General features: G+C 47.0%; 1 protein-coding gene across 1 annotated transcript in view; it reads left to right on the top strand.

Moving 5' to 3' along the window:
- Nucleotides 1-22,460, top strand: part of SLC13A4 (solute carrier family 13 (sodium/sulfate symporter), member 4) — a 41,463-nt gene that overhangs the window by 4,324 nt on the left and 14,679 nt on the right. The window contains exons 2-7 of the mRNA XM_008576463.1: nt 2,404-2,532; nt 15,003-15,139; nt 17,010-17,182; nt 17,610-17,664; nt 20,325-20,364; nt 21,177-21,257. Coding sequence (XP_008574685.1) covers nt 2,404-2,532; nt 15,003-15,139; nt 17,010-17,182; nt 17,610-17,664; nt 20,325-20,364; nt 21,177-21,257 — 615 coding nt within the window. The remainder of the gene's footprint in view (nt 1-2,403; nt 2,533-15,002; nt 15,140-17,009; nt 17,183-17,609; nt 17,665-20,324; nt 20,365-21,176; nt 21,258-22,460) is intronic.

Here is a 22,460-nt window from a genome sequence, read left to right as displayed (position 1 = left end):
CCCCCCCCCCCCCCCCCCCTCCCCCCCCCCCCCCCCTCCCCCCCCCCCCCCCCCCCCCCCCCCCCCCCCCGCTTACCTTGTGGCCCTGTAATGACCATGACAAGAAAGACTAAGGGTTCTCAGGGGGAGATAAGGTCTTCCCAGTGAGGGACAGACATCCTGTCCCTTTATCTTCAACTGGAGTTAAGACCCGCCATTCTGTCTCTCTCCCAGAAAAGAGATGAGAATAAGTGGGCTCATGTGGGTTTTGAACTCCTTTAGGTAATTTTATTTCTACAACAAAGGAGGCATTTCTCTAAATTCCATTCTTTTCCAAATGGAGCCATTTTCCCCCACGAGTGATTCTGTTGTCTTATCAGCACTTTCAAAAGTTTTATCTTCTCTCTGATCTTTTCGCCCCAGAGGAAATCTCAGTGGGAGCTACAGTCAACAATCACTGGGCCCAGTTCCCATTTCTCAAACCCTAACCCCATAATCCATGAATATCAGGAGGGAGCAAGGTCCCATGCAGCTAAGCAGGGGCAGTACTCCTGCGGCCTCTCACTGCTCACAGCCGCCTTTTGTAACTTTTATGCAAGAGTTTAAGGACGCTTGTTCTGAACTCAAGGAGCAATAAAGAGTGTCAGACTTCCTGATCAGCAGCGAGTCAGGGCAGCTCAGAACTCAGATGGTTTAGAACTATGTAAAAATTAAGGAACCCACAGCCAATTTGGGTTTTCTATAAATAGCCCTTTGAGTCATGGGGCTCAATGATGTTACCATTGTTAAGGTCCTTGGACCGTAACCTCTCCCATGAGTAAGCCAGCAACCTTTCTCACCCCCATTAATCAGTGCATTCAGGGCAATCAGCATTACTAGAGGCCAAGGTTAAGGGGGGACTGGTTTTTTATAAGAGTGTGGTACGTATTTACTCTGTGCACCTCAAGGATGTGCAACCAGCAAAGTGAGTGGGCTGGGGAAACACTGGCAAATGTCCAGGCCTCCCCTTCCAGATAGATGGCACCCCTTATTCTCTTTGTAGAAAGATGTTTCTATGGCATCAGGCAGGTGGAATGGAGTTCAAGAGAAAAAAGAACCAAACCCTGGTGAAGGCAGTGGCTCTCAACCAGGGACGATCTCATCCCCCAAGGGCATTTGGCAATGTCTAGAGACATTTTGGGTAGTCACAACTGGGAAGCTCTACTGGCATCTAGTGGGTAGAGGCCAGGGATTCTGCTAAACATTTTACAATGCACAGGACAGCCCCCCAACAAGGAATTAAAGGGCCCCAAATGTCAATGGTGCCAAGGTTGAGAAATGCTGAGCTAGGAATTCATTCTTCCTCACCCAAAACAACAGTCCCATGCCGAGGTAGCTGCCCAACTCTCCAACCCTCCCTCCGTCCACTAGGCTCCCTTCAGCTCCTCACTAACTCTCCAAAGAGCGGGGGAAGGATTCCACCCCTAGATACTACTACAGCATAATGGAGCCTCACATTGAAAAGTGAAGGGGAAAAGTTAGTCAACCAGTTCTTGCTTACAGTTCACTTAAAATTTACTACTGTATCAAGCTGTTTCAGCAAATAGTCTAAAGCAGGGAGATTTAACTCCATTTATTCATTTTTAAAACATGGAAGCATTTTTTTTTCCAAATAAAATCTTATATGTAATGTCAGTATATAAATCAAATGAAAGTAGGGCTACTGTGGTTGGGGTGAGGCTGGAGAGGTGGTCTGTGTTCAAGCTCTTGCTGGTCTCCCTGGGATTTTCCTGGGACACACCCCAGACTCTCAGGGCTATGACAGCATGGTATGGAAGCCACCTTTTGGATTATTTGTAAATCTCACTTCCTACTGATCCGCTTCTCTTCAGTTGGGCACATACCAAATGCCCATGTATCCTCCTGTCCTATGCACATCTGTAGAACTCAGGATGGCTGATCTCAGAACTCACATGTGAACCAACAGCACGTATTGATTGCTACCTTCAATTACCCCAAGAACCTCTAGTATCCAATCGACTTGAAACCAATATGTTATGTCCTAGTTTAACTTTGAATCCCACCTTTATAGTTTATGATCTTGGGTCTGGATGCTGCAGTTAATTTCAATCCCCACCCTCCGCAGTTTCAGGAAACAGCAGAGCTGTGATATTACAGCAGTCCAGTGGCAACCTTGCTGCACATCAGCGCAAACCGTATGTCAAGCATTGGTCCCCAAAAGGAGAAGCCATAACGTTACCCACCAAGGATGGGCCCCACCATGCAGCCAGCCACCCACCTGCCAAGTCCAGCCTTGCACCTCCCAGGGCTGCACCCAGTGACCATGCTCGAGTCCCAGTGCCTGCTGCCTTCACCCTGGGTCTTATCTGGATTTCAGTGGCAGGGACTCCCTGTGACTAACTACCCCCTTCACTCCACTTCCAGGAGGCTGCGTGTGCTTACGTGTTGATCGTGACTGCTGTGTACTGGGTGTCTGAAGCGGTGCCTCTTGGAGCTGCAGCCCTGGTCCCTGCCTTCCTCTACCCCTTCTTCGGAGTTCTCCGATCCAGTGAGGTTAGACCATTTGTGGCCCAGTCCCCTGCTTGGGTTCCTGCTGGGCTGGTGAAAGGGGGCTCCAGGTGAAGGAAGATTCACAAAGACTTGAGGGAGAGGGGGCTTTTTTCACCCACTGAACAACCCCTCAGCACCTCTGCACCTGTTTTAGACCCTGAATTCCTCTCCTTTGATCCGTGACCCTCATCTCTTTCAAACTGGCTCAAAACACATTCAATTGCTCCTTCAGTCTGAAACCTTTTAGGAACTACATGATTGGCACCTATAACTGGGCTACTTTTGATCTTTTTTTGTCTTTTGTACATTCATTTATACTACAAACACTGAAAGGCAGGAATCAGGGCTTCCATTTCTTGGGTATCTGATGATAAAGCTGAGCCCATTTACAATAGGTGCTCAATAAATGTTTGTTGACAGAGAGACTTACCATATTTCCCTGAGTCCTGACAATGTCTTCATCTACCACTCCAAACAAAATTTTTTTTTCCTTCTTCCCCAACTCAAGATTACTGTGTGTTCTTTCTCTGGCTGCTCTCTCCCTAGAGCCCACGCTCTCTGTTCTCTCTATGGCATTTTCAAAAGCTCAGACAGAAATTGTCAATAGGAAGCCCAGGTAGTGGCCAAATTACAGGGTAAACATTTACACCTACCTCAAATTCAAAAGAAGAAAAACAGCCAGAACCCAGGAGTGAGATGAATGATGATCCTCATTCATTAACACTTGGTTCCATTTGGACTGTCTCATTATAGCACCTGGTCTCCGCTTAGAGTTTCTGTTGAAGAAGACTGAAGAGAGGGGTGGGAGTGGGGTTAAGGGCAGAGGCACAGAAGGAAGAGGAAAGGGAACTGATGTCTGAATGCCCACTAAGAAGCAGGCACTATATCACAAGGGCTTTATTTGTTATTTGATACTCCCAAGATCTCTACAAGGTGGGTGTTAGTATTTCCATTCTACAGAGGAGGAAAGAGGTTCAGAGAGTTAAGAAACTTACCCAAAATCACAAAACAGGAAATAGCAGAATTGGTTTCAAATCCATACCTATTCGATTTCAAAAAGGCTATACTCATGCTTTCTATACCAGAAGAAAAATGCTCCATGAAGTATTATGTGGCTTCGTGGTACAGTAAATACATGGAGTTATTAACAAGAACTGTGGGTCTTTCACCCTGTGATGTGAGGAAGGAAAAATGAAGCTGGGCCTGTGTGGTGCCTTAAAATGGAAAAGAAAACATTTTTTAAAGTTCAAAGATAGAATTAGGCAATCCCCTAACAGTTGTATTTGACTGCAGATGAACAATTTGTCTTTCTACTGGTACACGCAATTGACTAGTTTTTGTTTGTTTTGGCTTTGGATCCCTCCCTCACTTTGGTGGTATTAAGTAGCCACAGCCTTCCGCTCCCCAAAAAAGATAGGATCACAAAAACCCTCAGCAGTGGCTTTATTCCTGGAGACAGGTATAACACCAGTTCCTGGGACACATGTAAAAGCTAGTCTGTGAGCAGAATCACCAGGCAGTCATTCCAATTTCTCCCTTCTTTTGTGGTAAAAGAATATGTGGTGTGAGTTTTTGTGCATGCTGAAAAGAAAAATCAACCTGAAACATGACTTTTTTTAAGCGAGATGTACACACTTGTTCTGCAGATTTCTCTTTAAAAGTGTGAAAACAAAACCAATGGGAACAGGGGGTGAAAGTAGAGGGTAGAGCAAAAAGTGAAGTTTAGAAAGAACAGAATCCTACATAACATTTTAACGTGAGATAACTGTTAATTAAGAGACTTAATCTCCGTACTCCACTACAGGCAGTCCAAAGGCCGACAGCAACCCTAGCCTTACAGAAGATGATGTTTCTTTCTCCCAGGGCTGCCTACAGCAGGAACCCTCTGTGCAGTCCTGTCAGTAGAGATGTTGCTAGGCAACAGTCCTCCAAGGGCCGCCCTTTTGCACAGCCAGGAAGGCTGAACCTATAAGGAGAGTCTGTGGCCATGGTAGTTTGTGAGGGTAATATGACCTTCTGACGACAAAAGGAAGACTCCAGTGAGAGATTAGACATTGTATTGCTGGGGGCTGGTGGAATCGGAGGGCATGTTTTATCATTTGAGGTGAAAAATCCTAATCTATTTGTCTGATGAAGTGGCTTTGGCTGGCGATGTTATTTAGCATTAGGCTACAGGGAGCAGCTTAGTCCAAATAGAGTCTGCTTAGCTGACCTTCTCAGCTCAGATTAGAGGGAAATGCCAAGAAGGTAGAGGACATGAGTTATAGCCCTTTGTGAGCCAGTTAACTTTGCAGAGAAAATACCTATTCCATAATCACCAGCTGTGCCCACCGCACCAGCACGTGCCCTGGCTCACAGAGAAAAACCAGGCTGGTGCTCTCCAGGACCCCCAGATCGGCCACTTGCCATTCCCAAACCCACATTCTGCCTGCCCATCCCCTCGCTGTGACTCAGGCCATTCTTCCACCTTGGCAAGTCCTCTCCAATTCTTTCAACTTAAAATCATATTCAAGGGCCCTCTTTGGTGAAGCCATTCCAAAGACCTCAGCTGAAGTGTTGACCCCTTCCCTTTGAGCCTGCTTGATGTCTTTATCTTTTAAATGGTACATAAAATACACAGGATATAAACTGGTGTAGATGCGCGCTCTCCGCACCAAGATCCACAGCCTCTAGGACTTATGATGTCTCGTGGCTTGTCCACAGTGGGCCCTGCCCTCATGTTACCCCTCCATTCCTGGTTCTTAATGGCGGTGGTTCTTGACTGTGTGCAACAATGTCATTGCCACATGAGGAAAGACATGCGAATAGGATCAGCATGACTCTGGAACTGTGGCTTTTGTCTCATTCACTCAACACTCAGAAAAATACGTTCTGAGTTCTATACCTACCATGTGCAATATGGGATGGTGCAGGTACCGAGGGTGACAAAAATGAATAAAACATAATTTGTGCCCTCTTGGATCTCATATCTGACCCTTCCAGGTTTCCCACTCTCTGAAACTGGATGTGTGCTGTATCAGTCAGGGTTCTCCAGAGAAACAGAGCCAATGGGAGAATAGGATATGTATGGAGAGAAAGATCTAGACCGAGACAGAGATAGAGAAAAAGATTTATGAGGAATTAGCTCTCATGAAACATCCCATCATCTGCCATCTGGTCTGCAAGCTGGAAATTCAAGAGAGCTGGTGGTATAATTCAGTTCGAGTCCAAAGGCCTGAGAACCAGGGAGCCGCTGGTGTAAATCCCAGCCCAAGGACAGGAGAAGATGAGATGAGATGTGCAGGCACAGGAAGTGAGGCTAGAGAACAGGGGCGAATTCCTGCTGCTTCTGCCTTTTGTCCCATTCAGGCCCTCAACAGATGATGATGCCATCCACACTGGGAAGGGCAACCTACTTTACTGAGTCCACTGATTCAAATGCAATTCTCATCCAGAAACACCCTCACGGACACACCCAGAAACAATGTTTAAGCTGAGCACCCCGTGCCGCACTCAAGTTTGTGCATTAAATTAACCATTACATCTAAGTGGTTAATTTTTATGGTAATAACTTGTCAGCCAGTAGGTACTAAGAACTGTGTGCAAAGCTTAGACTGCCTTCTCATGGCTGAACTCAGGTGCTAAGAATTGATACAAAATCATAGAAATGGCTCCTGTTCTTAAGAAGTTTCTGTTCCAGTACAGAGAAAGTATAAACCACATGGAAAAATACAGAAGACTCTGTAATAGCACCTCATTTTCTGGCATTGTGGAGGATTTACACAATTCCCCTTGAGGGAATGTTCTAGATAAATGAAATTTTATACTGTCAAGTGTCCAAACTATGTTGACCACTTATTGACTGCGATCTCTCTAAAAGGTTTTATGATTTCCTTGACCTTTTAAACAGAAGTTATTGAATATAAATTAACTCTTTCCTTGGAACCACTGCGGGCTAGATGATAACACAGTAGAATAGCTGAACCTAAAAAATCTTGAGTAACATGTTGGCATCAGACTGGAGAGAGAGCTCAGATGAAAATATGAGAGGCATGTTATCAGATTTGCAGATGACCAAGCCGGATGGGTAGCTAATGTATGGTGACAGAGTCGATGCTGACGGGAAGAGACAGTGAACTGAAACTGACAAGATGAAGTTTAATAAGGACAGACGTTAGCAGTTATTATGGAAAAGACCCTTGGCTTTTCGCTAAGTACAGGCTCAATATGTCACCTATCAGTCCAATGTGGCTGCCAAAATTTCGAGCCAGGCACCATGAGAGGTCATTTACATGCACTATCTCATTTAATCCTCTGTGAAGCAGCTATTATTTTTATTTTCATTTTACAGAGGTAGAAACTGAAGTTCAGAGAGGTTAAGTAGCTTACCCGAGGTTACACAGCCACTGAGTAGGAGAACCAGGACTTGAAACTGATTGCATTATTCCAGAACTTGAGCTCTTTTTCTTTTCTTTTAAAAAGATGACCGGTAAGGGGATCTTAACCCTTGACTTGGTGTTGTCAGCACCACGCTCAGCCAGTGAGCGAACCGGCCATCCCTATATAGGATCCAAACCCGTGGCCTTGGTGTTATCAGCACCACACTCTACCGAGTGAGCCACGGACCAGACCCCAGAACTTGAGCTCTTAACCCCCAAGCAATATGTACCAAAATCTTCTGCTGAGTTAATAAATAAAGTGTCCAGAAGCATCAAATTCTGGATAAGGAGCTCATCCAGAGGTGGGTGGCCAGGATATCAAAAATCTGGAACATGAGTCAATGAGGAATAAAGAGAAGACAGGGGGGACATGATTTCTGGCTTCTCTGGCTCAACACTGCAGGCCCAAAGGGTCAAACCAGAATCAGAGAGTCACAGCGCCTTAAGGGACGCCCCACCCTCTATAAGGGAAAACTCTGAAATGGGTTGCCATGTGTGGCACTGGTATTCCTATCCCTGGAAGTTGGAGCCAAATGACCATGTCAGGGACACTGGAGATGGACTTTGTGCCTTGGAAGGCATTGGACTCTAAGGTCCCTTTGACTTTAGGATTCTGTGACCTTCTTTTGAGCATCCAGCCACTACTTCCCTCTGCTGGTGCACAGAGCTTGGTCCTGTATTTTTGGTTTGCGTTTATGTTTGGTTTTTTGTTTTGGCTCCACTGGGACACTCATTACTGCCATTATATCTGCCTCTAAAGTCCTCAGCCCCTTCTAATGTGTTGCTCCCTATGTCTATAGCCTGGGCACAATACCCGTGTCAATGAAGTCAGCTAAGATGTGCTGTCTATAGGAGAATGGCGAGGAGGTGGGCAAAGTGCTCGCAGGTGGAATGAAAGCCTGGCTTGGCTGCTAGGGCTTGGAGACAGCTCTCCAGGATGCCCAGAGTCAGGAACTGCTTCTGGTAGTAATCACATTTGCCCTCTGTCACACACACACACACACACACACACACACACACACACACACACACACACACACACCACCTTGGCCCTGCCAGCTTTCTCAGTGGCCTGCACCACGCAGATTCCAGCTCCTTCCAGGGTGAGAGAGGAAGAGAGGCAACCCCCGCCGGGAGAGCAAACGGCCTCCACAGCCAAGTGACACTTGAGTCCAACGTCATGAATCTGCTTCCCTCTTGGCTCCTGATTCTTCTGACCCCCTGGATTCCTGCCCACTGCCTCGACCTGACTTTCTGTATTTGTTTAAGCCTGGGGGCATTTCACGCACCACTCTCCACTCTGCCTTTCTGGCCTCTACTCAGCCTGGAGGCTGACCGTCCTCCTGCATGCAGACCCAAGGGGATGTGAGCCTGAACCCAGGCTGCCCAACACTCTCAGCCATCTGGACACAGCCCAGGGCTGAGCTCCACACCAGCCTTCCACAGCAACCAACAGACCTCGCAGACTTTTGAGACCAAGCTAATGTTCTGTGGGAAGAGCAACTCCTACACCTGCAGCCCCTTCATCCCTGGGCTCAGAGCCCACCCCTGCCCTAGCTTGCCCCAATCTGGGCAGTTTATACCATCCCAAAGAGAAGCTGGGGGAGGGGTTATGAATTGGTGTCTCCAGCCATGCAGGAGCTGGGCCACTTCTGGGTCAGGTCAGCACCCATCTGGGTCCCTCTGCTTTAGACTCCTCTAGGTTAGGATTTACAAAGGATTTTTTTTAAGCAACAAAACCTTAGGAGACTCGATATATAAAACAGATGGAAGGACAAGTCCTGCTCAAACTGGGAATGGGGCCCAGAGCGCTGGCTACGTGGGCTCTCCCCTCCCGACACCTCCCTTCCCATGGTGGCCCCTGGAGTTTCTGAGGCAATGGGTGTGGTTTGAAAACTCCAGTCCCCTGGAATTCAAGTCCAATGATGAGAAGGATGTCTGAGCCCAAGCAGCGGACTTACCCAGCAGAAATAGCATTCCTGCCCCCAGGGAAAGGCAGAGAGGCAGACAGGCTGGCTTGGGCTGCGCTGCTTGGACCCTGACTGGAGTGGAGCAGTACAGGGGCTGCTGCCCTGACGGGGCTCAGCTTGGCGCTGAGGGGGAGCCGGCCCAGGAGCCCACCCCTAGAGGATGTCTAGAGAATGTCACTGCAAAATTGGTCAGCTGGGGCCGGCCCGGTGGCGCACTGGATAGTGCGCTGCTTGGGAGCGTGGTGGCGCTCCCGCCCGAGGGTTCGGATCCCACATACAGACCGGTTCCCGCTCACTGGCTGAGCGAGGTGCGGGAGCAACACCGAGGGTTGCGATCCCGTTGCCGGTCCCCGGTCTGGTACGGGGGCAACACTGAAGGTTGCGATCCGTTGCCGGACACGGAAAAAGACAAAAGACAAAAAAAAAAAATTGGTCAGCTGAACTAAAGGGCCACTAAAGACTAAATAGCCTGAGTCTGCCACAAGTCTCCCCAGGGGCTGTGACTCTCCTGCCATTCGAAGAGGCCTACCCACAACGACTGCAAAGAGAGCCTAGGTCTGTGTCACCAGCAGCAGGGCACTGAGTGGCTGCATTGCTGAAGGGACCCAGCCAGGGCCCCCTAGTGCCCGAGTCAGGAGAATAGCATAGTCAGATACACACACCCTGCCGGTCTCTGGCTCAGCAGAGGGAAAAGGACTCCTGCCACCACCTTGAGCAAGTACAGTGGAAATGCAGAAGGATCTGCATCTTAGCTTGGAATAGAGTAGAAGTGAGTTTGAATCCAGCTTTGTTACTAACCAGTCTTGAACAGGTTATGTAACCTCTCCTAAATGCCATTTACTCATCTGAAAAAACGAGAATAATAGAAATCCCTACCTCATGGGGATTTGGGAGGATTTTTTGACAATTGTGAGTGATTCTAGGGGTGAAGGACGAGTTGGTCTGCCTCTGGCTCCCCTCCTGGGGATGGCCCCAGGCAGGAGGAAGCAGACATTCTCAGGGAGAAAAACGTCCAGATTTCTATTCTCAAGCTTCTAGGAATAGAGCCACACAATCTCCTGTCCCCTTTTTAAAAAACAAAAAACAAAAAACGTAACATACCTAGAGAGCAGTAAATAATTCTGTGTCCAAAGAAAGTAATGTTCTTTAAAGCTCATCACTAACTGATGTCACTTTCAGTTCACTAACAATGGACTAGTCGATAGGCTACATTCTCCAGCATTTTTGTCCTCCTCCCTTCTCAGTGGCAGCTGGGGCAGAACGTTCTTCTGATGCAGTCACTCTTCACTTAAGAGAATTCTGAGCAGTCATTAACTTCTAAGTCTGCCTTGTTCCTTCTTATGTCGTTTCCTTTCATTGCCTCCATTTGGTCATGCCAGCATAGCTGATTCCTAACCCTAAACCCCAGCCTGGAGCTTTCTTTCTTTTCTTTTTTTTTTTAACCTTTTAATGATAATAGCATTTATTGAACACTTTCTAAGTGCCAAGCACTGTTCTATGAGCCAACCTGAATTATCTTCTTAAGGGCCAGGTCATGACAGATTAAATGAGCTATGTACCATTACTAATACCATTTAAAAGGTTGGAGTGACAGAGGTACAGAGATTCATTATCTTGTCCAGTAGCATGCAGCTCATCTGTGGGTGACAATGATTTAAACCCAGATCATCTGAACTCCAAGCCTGAGCTCTGCACCACTATCTTCCACTACACTTTTTCAAGGCAGCCTCCTTGGGCCCATCTCTTCTAAAGCACAATCCAGAAACACTTCTGCTCTTCACGTTCAGTGATTTAGCATACTGAGAAAAATCACAGAGCAGAGAAGCAGAAAAAGCAACCCAACCACCAACGCGAATGTCACAAAATCCATACACTTTACTCCTGAGAGGAGCACCCATTTAGAATCTAATTTCTCCTTCCAAATAACTCTCACAAGCTTCGTTATCTGGCTTCGCAATGCACAGAATATTCATCTGGGAAATTAGAAAGTGGGGAAGGGGATGCTAATGGCAAGCATCCTAATAACAGGAAGCTGCGACAGCCTAAGAATAAGACAGAAAAACTGTAAAACGAAGACATGGGCTCAGGGTGGCCAGCAGCCTGGACAGCTAGCGGGGTGCGGGAGCGGTGACCAGGGAGAGCCAGCGCACACCTGGCAAGAGGCTGGGAGAATGCGGGGTCTCTGTTAACAAAGGCAGCACATATGCGACACAGTTTAGAAAATGATTAAAATAATCCTCGAGAATCCTGGAACTCTGGTATTCCCTGGGGCGTCCTGAATAACCAAGGTTTTATTGTGAAAGAAAAATTAATGGACTAGAAAACGAACAAACACCACCATTGGACGGGATTTTAATTTATCAAAGTGAAAAAGCAGGCCTGTGGCTTTGCTCTGTGCGTGGGCCCGTTCTGTGTGCTAATGGCTTCAGACCAGGCCAGCCTTTGTGTGGCGCACTTAATAATGGGAAGAGTCACCAGGAGTCCTGGCTGTTGATGCGACAGCCCATGCTAGATGGTTTGCATGTGTCATTTAATCTTTGCAACAACCTTGCAAGGTAGGGACTCACATGACTTTTTTATTTTTTTAAGATGAGAAAATGAAGCTCAGAGAGGTTGAATAACATGCCTAGAGTCACACAGCTGAGTCCTGGCTGAGTCCGGAGTCCTCACTTTTCCTCACTTGACTCTGCTCCCTCTGTAATCATAAACTACATCCTGAGCCGAGGCTGTGCCTCAAGCACATGGCATCACTTAAACAAGGGGACAGGGAAGGCACGTGAATAGACCTAAGCCCACCAAACACCCAACAAGAGAACAGCACAGAGCCAATACCTCACTGAACCTGGGCCTGGGGCTCACCCTGGCCCAGGCCTGGTTGTGCAGTGCCAGTGGCAGGGCTCTGATTATGAATAGACAATAAATGTGTGCCTGGAAGACCAAGAAAATTCCCCTAGAGTTGAACCAGGTGAGTGGTTTCCAGTTGGCCCACCCTGTGCAACATGTTGGCTAGTAGGCTTTAACGGGTTTGATATCCCCTCTCCGCCCCTATACTGTGACCCTGGAAATGTTATTTAACCTCTCAGAGTGTCCTCATCTGTAAAGTGAGACACTAACAGTACCTGCCTCTGAGGACTGCTGTGGAGCACAAATGAGAAAGTGAATGCAAAATGCTAAATGCCTGGCACATAGAAGGCTTCTATACCTGTTGGTTCCTTTCCCTCCCTTTGAGCAGAACCCAGAGGAAGTAGCCCCAGCTGATGTTTAGGCACTGAGCCTCCTAAAAGGCCATTGAAGACATTCTAGGTGTTCTAGAATGGCAGCGTTGTCAGTCAGTCCTCTGGGAAAGTAACCAGGCTGGCACTGACTCTTTAAAAGTTTCTCAGGGGTACACATGTCATGGGGCCAGTGGAGGAGCCATCACCCAGCACTACAGGGTCTCATGTCTTCTGTGGGTTTCCCTCCTTGTAGACAGAGGAAAATAAAGCCCTGTTGTGCCACAGAGCTGCCTCCTAGGAGCCTGGGAAGGAAAGAGGACAGTGAGAAGGCCCCACACCCCCTGAAAAAGGTCGTAGACCCCACAGCTCAGCCACAGCCTGCGGGAATCCCAGTGGCACTCCCCACCCCTGCTAGGGGGCAGCATCTTCCCCCATGGTCACCACCCGTCCAGCAGAGGACTCTGCCCCAGGGTCACAAGCTGGCCAGAGCACGGGGCCTTCTCTGCCCTGAGGGAGCATTAATGACAGTTGTCAGCTGAGGAATGGGCTTGGGGACAAGAACAAGGCTCTGTTCCTTCTCCTCCTACATAAACCTCATCACCAGACACAATGAAATTTCCGTGGGGCAAGACAGAGAAGGGAGAAACGGAGTAGGTTGGCTTATTTTGGTTTTGATATTATCAGAGTGTTATGTGCACAGTTTAGAAATCAAATCATACTGAAAAACTTATGAAAAACCAGCAGTCTCTTTCCCCACCCCTCCCCCACTTTACCCCCGCTGAGTCCCAGCCCACCCGTCCCTCCAAGTCAATAACTTTTGACTTTATTAACTGCTTCTTTTGGCATTAAGCTTCATATTCTTATATGATATTTTATATTAGTTCTTGCGTTATTGCTTTTAGCCATTAGTTGCCTTCTTGTTACAGCAGTTCAAGATTTTATTCTCTTACATCCCCAACTTCCCCTCCCTCTTTCCTCCCAACATAGTTATATCACAATTTTTGTTAATAACAATAATCAAAGTTTAGCATTAGTATGATCATGTAAATATTGGATTCAAACACCAAGTATTTTACTATAGTAAACTTCCTTTCCTGTTCAATTTTTTATATTTCCTGCAGTTTAAAATGTTCTTGTTTTTTCATTTTAAGGTTTTTAAATTAGAAGTTAAAAAAAATTAGAAGTTAAACGTTTCTATATCTTTTCCTCTCAATTTCTGTCATAGTTTCTCTGATTGGGAGCAATTCTCATGTACGTGACAAATATTTATTGAGCATCCACTTCTGTGTATTATTGTACTGGGTGTTAAGAGGTAATAGAAAGAAACACGGTCCCTGGCCATTAGCAGCCTAAAATGTAGTTGAGAAATAAGAGAAGTACACATAAAAATAAACAAACAGTGCAGGAACAAACAACAATCCAAGCATTGCTGGCTCCAAGTGCTCTGTGGTGTGCAGAGTTCATGGTGCCCTGCGGGGAATGTTCTGGAGTCAGAGGTTAGAGCCACAAGGAAGGTTTTCTGGAGCGCACCAGGCCTGAACTGGGCTTTGAAGTCTGATCGGAAGGTATAGGCAGAGACGAAAAGAGAACATTCCAGGTGAGGGAATCACATGAAGATTTGGTCCGTGAACTCCAAACATATAAAACATGTTTTTAATAGGCTTATATCTCAATTTCGTCATCATTAAAAAGTAGAAAGAGATTTACAACTGGCACTGTTTATATAAGAGAAAATCCCTATTCTTAGAAAATATATGCTAAAGTATAGGGATAAAGGGCCAAAATGTAGGTAACTTACCCTCAAATGGTTTAGAAAAAAAGATGTAGACAGATCGTATATGGGTATTTCTTGTACTGTTGTCATTTTTGGAACTCTTTGGAATTTTGGAATTATTTGAAATTTAAATTATTTTTTCCATTATTTTGGAATTTAATTAGGGAATTATTTAAATTATTAAAAATTAAAGATTTAAGGCAAGTTATGAAAACATCTTCAAGAACTCTATCCTAAGAAAATAATCTCATTTATATAAGAATAATTATTTAGGCAGAAAATTATTCTTTGTTGCCTCTGTGGTAGCAAAAAAAAAAAAAAAAAAGGAAAAGAAATCAACCTAAATATTCAACGAAAGGAAAATGGCCAAATAAATTTTTTGATATGTGGTGCTGCCATTAGCATGAATTTTCCCCCAAATTTTAAGTATCATAAGAAAATGATCAGGGTATGATGTTAAATGAAAAAAAAGAAAAGGCAAGATATAAACTATACATACTCTATAAATCCATTTACAAGTATGTATCTACATAGACGTAGAAAAAAAGAACTGAAGAAAATATACCAATGTATTAACAGTCACAGGATTAAGGGTAAGTTTGTCTTTATCTTTTTCTATATTTCAAAATTTTCCACATAAACAGATATTAATTTTCTAAGAGCAATGAAAATTTTCTAACTTTTTTAAAAACATAAAAATGAGATTTGAGGAAAAAACTAGGAGTTTTAATAATTCTTAAAGATCAATATAAAATCATATGTATGTGTTTATTCTTTAAAGTCACGTTCTTATCAGATTTAAATACAGTGATTTTATGTTTTAAAAAGTAGAGAAGACTATCTACCGTATGGGGTTATTGGCCAGATTAGGGAAATAGTCTTTGTAAAGCGCATAACACAGTGCGCGCCTGCCCAGGCTAGGTAGGGAGCATCCCGCAGTACTCAGCTCTTTTGATGACCCTCCCTTCCCTGCTTCCTCTCTGCCAGCCTCTTGGGTTGAGAATGAGTTTTACTGGGCACGGCCATCCCCCCAGCCGGCACTAGGCCCCGGGTCGGGAGGGGTGGCCGACTGCTGACTGCGCTGGCCTCCCCGCAGGTGGCAGCCGAGTACTTCAAGAACACCACGCTGCTGCTGGTGGGGGTCATCTGCGTGGCGGCCGCCGTGGAGAAATGGAACCTGCACAAGCGTATTGCCCTGCGCATGGTCCTGATGGCCGGAGCCAAGCCGGGCATGTGAGTTGCACTCGGGGTGCTGAGCCATTGTGCATCCCCCCAGCTCCCAGTGTGCCTCCAGGACAATGGTCCTGGGTCACAGTGGGATGTTCACGTCAGCCTGTTTTTCTGTTAAGGGGGGTGGAATGACACCAGAGCTATGGGGCACCCAGCTCCCCCTCCAGTAGTGAGAGGGCCTGTGACCATAGAACAGAGATTTGAATCTGTGACTTTGATGTCATTATCATCATAATCTAAAGGATTTACATCACAGAAGGGGCTCATTAGGTAACAAAGGATGGACCAACAGAAATTGTTTCCCAACCTTTTCCCTGCATACTAGGGAACAGGCTGGACAAGGAAGCAGGTGTTTTCTTTGTGGTGTAAGACATGGGTGTTTCCTCCCATCCCTCCTGAGTTTTTGTCATCGGTTCAGACCACAGACCCAGTTAGACAGGTTGCATCTGACCATGCCCCTGTTTCCTCTTTCCAAGTCTGCTGTCAAGGAGGCTACACAGAAGACAGTCCCTCAGGGAATGTGTGGGAAGTCAGGGTTGACAGTTTAGTGAGCCCCGCTGCTGCTTCACTGGACACTCCTTTGGAATATCTTTCTCAACTCCTTCTAGTTTACAACTTTCTTGCTATGTTTTATGTAAGCTGCCCTGTCTCCTTTGGAAGTCAAACAGTGTAAATAAACAATATGGTATTTGTTTTCAACATTAGTCATTTACATGAATATAGGTTATGCTGAAAGCATGTTTCTGTCTCCTAGATTGTCAAGTGGGGCTGCTAACTAGAGCTTAATCCACCCCCCATTGCTCAGTAATAATCTTGTGCCATACTCAGTCTGCTAGACACACGATGGCTTTTCCTCACATCATGTTGGGACTCAGTGGCTCTTTAAAACCCCTGTATAATACCTTCAAGAATTTGGGGATAAAAATTGTCTTTCTGTTCTTCCATATTTACCTTGTCACCCAGCAAGTTTCCACTGTGTAGTGCTGTTACTGGTGCGTGTGCAGGTCAGGCAAACTCATGTTGCCGTCGGCCTTGAAAAAACACCATGAGGACCTATGGCTACCCACACAATCCACATGACAAATGTACTGTCCCTAAATTGTGCACAGTCAATGATTCCACCTAAAATAATAAACAGGGTAGAACTATGAACCAGAATCATGTCTGTACAGGCGCATGTTGCATAATGTTTTCAAAGTCAAAGAGAAATAACTCAAGGGTTATCCTGATTAGTGTTTTCCACCAAGCCTCGACTCCTTAAGATACCAGCTGAAAAAGTACACACACAGTGATACAGGACACCTCTGTGCCTTTGGGGCTATATTTCCAGCATGATTAGAGTGAGTCACGTAGTGGGCAAAACTGGGAGTTCCAAAGATTACTCTGTATTTGGTCATTAGTAACTATCGTGGCTTGGCTGCAAAGCAAGAAATATAATGATACTCATAGAATTGCTGGCTGCTAGGGCAAAAAAATAATTCCCTTACATGCAAAAATACACATCATCACCGAGCTCCAACTAATGAGAGAAGAGCAATCAGTAAGTCCATGCCCTGTGACCCTTCTACCAAAGCTACTCTCTACTTAAGTAAGGGCTTTTTTCTGGCTAAGGCCACTAGCCCATGAACTGTGATTCATTCATTCAACAAGTATTGGTTTCATTCTTACTCTAAGCCCAGCACCGGGAGTACAAAGCTGAATGACACCTGGTATGACATAAAAAGCAGATTTTTTGGATAAATGCCAGCCACGGTTCTCTAGGCCAGCACCATCGCATCAGTAGGAGGCCCCAAAGGAGCTCTGTGGGGTCCGCAGTTGGGCTCCCAGGAGGTGGGCAGCCTGTGGATGCTCGGCCCACCCTCCCTCCCTGCAGGCTGCTGCTCTGCTTCATGTGCTGTACCACGCTGCTGTCCATGTGGCTCTCCAACACCTCCACCACCGCCATGGTCATGCCCATCGTGGAGGCCGTGCTGCAGGAGCTGGTCAGTGCTGAGGAGGAGCAGCTCGTGGCAGGCAACTCCAGCGCCGAAGAGGCCGAGCCCATCAGTACAGTCTGCGGGAGTCCATCCCCTCCACCCTCCTCCCCGGGTCTCCTGCCAGTCTCCTCTTGTGATACTACCCAGCTTGGCCTCCATGCCCTACCCATGACTCCTCACCTTCTGCTTCTTTGGCCCTCTCCCCTCCTTCCCATAGCCTTTGTAACCTGAAGCTTCCCTGGCCCCCCATTTCCAGCTCTTTCTTCCTCCACTTACAGGCACCCCCCCACTGCTCCTTGCCCCCCCAAATGCTCACGGGTTACCACAAAACCCCAGGGCCTGCGTCCACCAGCCCCATTATGCCTGCGCAGGGGAGGGAAGGGGTGGGATCATTCGCAGCCCTCCAGCCCCAGCCCCGAGCCCCTGGACTTCACTCCAACCCACAGTGTCAGCTCCAGCCTCCACTTCTCACCTGCTGCTTTTCTTTGCTACTGTAGGTCTTGATGTAAACAACAGCCAACCTTCGCTGGAACTCATCTTTGTGAATGAAGAGTGAGTATGACTGTCCTCTGCCCAGACAGAGCCTCTCAGGGTCCATTGGAGAGGTCAGGAAAGATGGCACCTGAGCCTCTGAACAAGTCTTTGAGGTGTTTGCCCCAGGCTCCGCATCCTGCCAACCCTGCCCTCATCCTGCCAACCCTGCCCTCCCCCACTCCTCTCCATACCTAGGAGCCCTTCCCAAGGTCTCGGGGGTGACTCCCTTAACCATAGGGTACTGCAGTGATGGGAAGAATTAAAAAGATTACCCCAAATCTGAGTGGATATATAAATTGTCCATACATCCACCAAGGAGAATTTCATCTAAATCAGTTCCCCTCTTCGAAGAATAATATGTTTAATCAATTAATGGAAAGACACATAATAGATGCCACTGTAGATTCTTGGAGAATCACAAGATATTTTATACATATTAGATATGGTCTTGTTAGATATGGCTAAGAAATATTAGGTGACAGGTTGGGGGTTAGGGGACAGTTAGTGAGAGGGCCATGTGATGGTGAAAAGAAGCTGGAAAGGGAGAAATACAGTCTCGAACATTTACGTCAGGTAGACCCATTAACAGTTGATTTCTTTTGGAGATTCCATTTCAAACTGTGGTCTTCAAGGTATTCTGTGATGAATATTCCACATTTAAAAGTTGGACTTGTAAATAGAGCTCAGCTTTGTAATTTGCCCTTTTCATAAAAGATGGAAAAGACACATTGCATGAAATCAGCATATGCATGGGACAGATGCAGAAGGGGCCAGCAGGAAATCACTTCATTTTTCTCTTAGCCCAGTCTTCAGTCATAGAATATCAGATTTCTCTCCCCACCCCTGATGATATCTCAGGCAAATCCCATAACTCATCTGGTTCCTCTCAGATATTACAACGATCTCCTTTTCAGACATACCACAGTCTAGTCCAGATTTATATCAGAACTTCAGTCACTCATCCAAAGCTTCTCCCTGGCCTCCTCTTGCTCCCACCCCCACGCCCCTCAGCCCAGGCTGCAGAAGGAAAGAGGTGACAGTGAGTGGGGGAGCTGACACTTCTTGCACTCGCTCCACCCCCTCCTCTCCTCCTCCCCCACCCCCCACTCACTCTGCTGCTTCTTACTTCTCCAGAGTTAGGGTGGAGGGTGCAGGAAAGATAAAGGGGCAAAGAGGGTCTAAGCTGAGCTACTGTAGTCTGGGGTTGGCGCCCTCTCTGAGATTCAGATCCCAGCTCTTTCACTTGTGAGGCGCCTACCTTCAGGTCTTTGGAGAGTCCCCTAGAGGCGATGTAGATGGCTGTCCATGCTCTTGGATGACCGGTGCCCTCCCCCTGTGTCTGTGCTCTGGTGGCTCACTCCCCTGCAGCCCCTGTGTTCAGGGGTGCAGGGCCTTTTCCAGATGGCTCTAGCCAAGCCCCCTTGCATGTGTCCCCCGCCCCTGTTGAACACTGAACATGCAGGCCGTTCCTGTGACAGTGGGACTTTTCTCCTCACTCTGGCCTCTCTAACAGTGCCCCGCTGGCCTTTGCTCTTTTCCACATGAAAGTGCATGTCCCCAAACTCCAAAGCACAAGCTTAAGTTATCCCTAGAGCCCCTCAGCATCCTGCACACAGGCAGGAGCCAGGGCTGTGGGCTGTCATCGCGCTGAGGCCTGTGCACTTCCCTCCAGGCCAGCGCCTCCCAGGCTGCCCGAGGGGTCCCTGCCTGCCCTCCTCGCCCAATTTGGGAAGGATGGAGGGGAAACATCACAGCACATTCTCCTCCCTGGCTAAGTACTCTCTGCAACGCATGCTTCCCTCTGAAACCCCATCAACTCCTATCTGTCCCTGGCAGAGGGTCCAGAGGGTGATGGCAACAGGTCTCCGTGTCCTGCATGTGTGTGCCCGACATGCTCGTCTGTCTTACAGTGGCTGAGCTGGGAGCACCCACTGTCCTCACAACGAGGATAAACCAGAAATATCCACTGAGTACACAGTGTGTCAGTAACTCTGCTAGTTATGTTCTCGTCTTCCTCTGTCCTCGAGGCAAAAGTTGGGGACCAGCAAGAGTGGGAGTTGGCTGTCATCTCCTGAGGTGCAGCTGCTGATTGGAAATTCACCCCCATCTTCTGGTTCTCATTTACCTTTACCCGGGTATGGTCCAAGCCTGCCCTGCTCCTACTGCCTCAGATAAGCATGTCACAAGTTTCTCTTTCTAGATAGTGGCCTTCCCCAGTCAGCCAGTGAGGACATGGTGGGGCACAGGCTCTCCAGTAGACAGAGAGGGGCTCCTATCCACCCCACCACTCAGCATCCGGTGCTAAGTAATGGTGTGAATGGTGCAGGAGTACCTGTACCATAGTCCTGCTGTGAGAATCACAGTGTCCTGAGGCTTAAAGTCCATGTCCCTGGGCTCAGCACCTAGTGAACCCCATGTTCGCTATTGTCAGGAGCATTAGTATTGCTGTTAGCATTGCTTTGAAGGAAATGTGCTGCTCTTGCCCTCAGAAGGAAGCAGGCCCCTGGCATCCCAGAAGGCGAGGAAGGCTGGGGTGGGAGCAGCCTTCTTTGTAGGCTAGAAAACTGGAGTGCAGAGGGTCCAAGTCCCTTACACCAAGCACCCGAAGCAGGGGGAGAACTCCAGCCTCAGGAAGCCTGGCCCACTGTTGCTCCTTGCTCTCCTTTGCTTTGTTCCAGCCCTTCGACAGCAGACTTCACTTCCCTGGTGCACAACAAGGTAAGGCCTTGGGGTTTTTCTGTGCTTTGGGATCACCTGACAGTCCCTGAGGATAACTCAGGGACGGAGACGCTTGGCAGCTTTTCCTAGCGTCCAGCAGCCTCCACAGATAAAAGGGTGGGGCGCTCACATATAGGAAGGGCCCGTCAGCCCCTGGCAAGGACCTGGGTAGTTCCAAAGTCCAGCCCCAAGTACCAGGTTTAGCCACATAAAGTACAGGTTAACCTTTTTTCATGGAAGCCCAAGATTCTGCCATCCAGATTTTCAAGAGCCACAGATTCAACCTTAGGATCCCTTTCAATGGGGATTCCATTTACACAATCTTATTACAAAAGGGATACATTTGTAGGGGAAGGCGAAGTTGACCTGCATGCTGCCACTTGAACTCACCCCTTCCCCCCCAAGCTGGTTTCACGTCACTCTGTGAGAGACGTAAAAGGCTGATAAAGCTGTGTTCTTTGTTGTGGTGTGATTTTTTTTTTTTTTTCATTTTCTTTGTTTAAAAAGGAAAATGGAGGGTTCTTCATTACCTAATGAAGTCCCAGCAAGTCTTGCTCTCCTATAAGTGCACAGCCATGTTCTGTCAAGTTCTAGAAGCCTCTCGAAAGGGGTGCTTCACACTGGACTGGGTGGGAAGCTGCTAACGGAGGCAGGCCTGACCAAATGCCCTCCAGTGCATGTCCTGGCTTCTGGTTTCTGATTCCCACAGCACTGAGGCATGGGGCAGCCCTGGGGTGATTAGGTAGTATTTTTCCAGTCTCTGGGCTCACCACAGCCTGTTCCTAATAGTGCGACAACCTTTATCCCAACAGAACATGAATGGAGTGCCCATGATCACCAACCCTCTCAAAACAGCAAACCAACGCCAGGGCAAGAAGCAGCACCCATCCCAGGTAATGGAATTGCACCTTCCAGCCCTGTCCTATTTCCTGCATAAAATGCCTTGAGCTTCCCAAGGTCTCAGTCTTGCAGTTGTGAGGGTGTCTTTATTTCCAGGCACTCTTTATCCACTTTGCCTTGAAGTTGTGAGGGCGTCAGGCTAGTGAGCTGTCACCAGGCACTCTTTATCCACATACATGTTTGGCTATGTGTGCCATGGAGATAAAAACGTCTAGCTCCCTTGACTTCAGCAAGACATTCCACCACCTGAGGCACAGTTTCTTCAACTATAAAAGCTGAGGGTTGGTCTAGATCAGAGGTGGTCAAACTATTCTTCAAAAGTGCTTCAGGGACACTGCAAATATTTTATTTAAGTATCCTGAAATTGTAAAGCAACTGCTTTTCTGCACAAATAAAGATTTTCCTAGTATAATACCACTGAAATAAAATGCAAAAATCAAATGTTAAGGCTGGTATAAAATGGCAACTGTAACTTATAACCCTTGACTTCAAATTTTGGGGTTCATCAAAAGTCTCAATTGTTTAACATCCATCGTCATCATAAATAACTGCCATCATTATTCAGTGCTTATTATGTCCCAAGAACTGTGCTAAGCATTTTCTCTCTATCCTTGGCTCCATGAATAGTGATTCTGAACTCCATTTTTGCAAGTGAGTCAGAGAGATGAAATCGTGTACCCAAGCTGAAGAGCTAGTGAGGGGAGCATTATGATTCAAATCCAAGTCTCCCTGACCACATGCAGTGACCACCCACCCACCTCCAGTATACTTCCAGTTACAGAATTGATGTACGCCAATTAAATGCTACATTTATGTTTTATATATCAGGGTTCTCTGTAAAATTTCACTAGAAGAAAGAATCATAGAAAACCATTGGACAGAGAATCTATGAGACCTCTTCCAGGTCTGACAATCAATGGATCATGCAAAGAAATTTGGAAGGGTCCAGCCTTACTTTGGCCCTCCTAGGAGGATGGGGCAGTGCTTAAGGGCTTAGAGAAATGTGGCAGGGTGGCCTCTTCCTCATTGGTTTTCTTCTGACCTGAATTGCTGACATTTGCGTCAGGCCTCTCCTGGTCTTATGAAGAATCTGTGAAGGTGGCCAGACCTGAAGGGAGCAGGGGGTCATTTGCTTCTTTAGTCCACACTTGAGACCAGAGCTCAGCAACCTCTTTGATCCTGAAAGGCTGTCATCT

This window comes from Galeopterus variegatus, unplaced genomic scaffold, assembly GCF_000696425.1.
Source record: "Galeopterus variegatus unplaced genomic scaffold, G_variegatus-3.0.2 Scaffold1358, whole genome shotgun sequence".
NCBI classification, from domain to species: domain Eukaryota; kingdom Metazoa; phylum Chordata; class Mammalia; order Dermoptera; family Cynocephalidae; genus Galeopterus; species Galeopterus variegatus.
The sequence above is the reverse complement of the archived record's forward strand: the minus strand, read 5'-3'. Positions and strand labels throughout refer to the sequence as shown.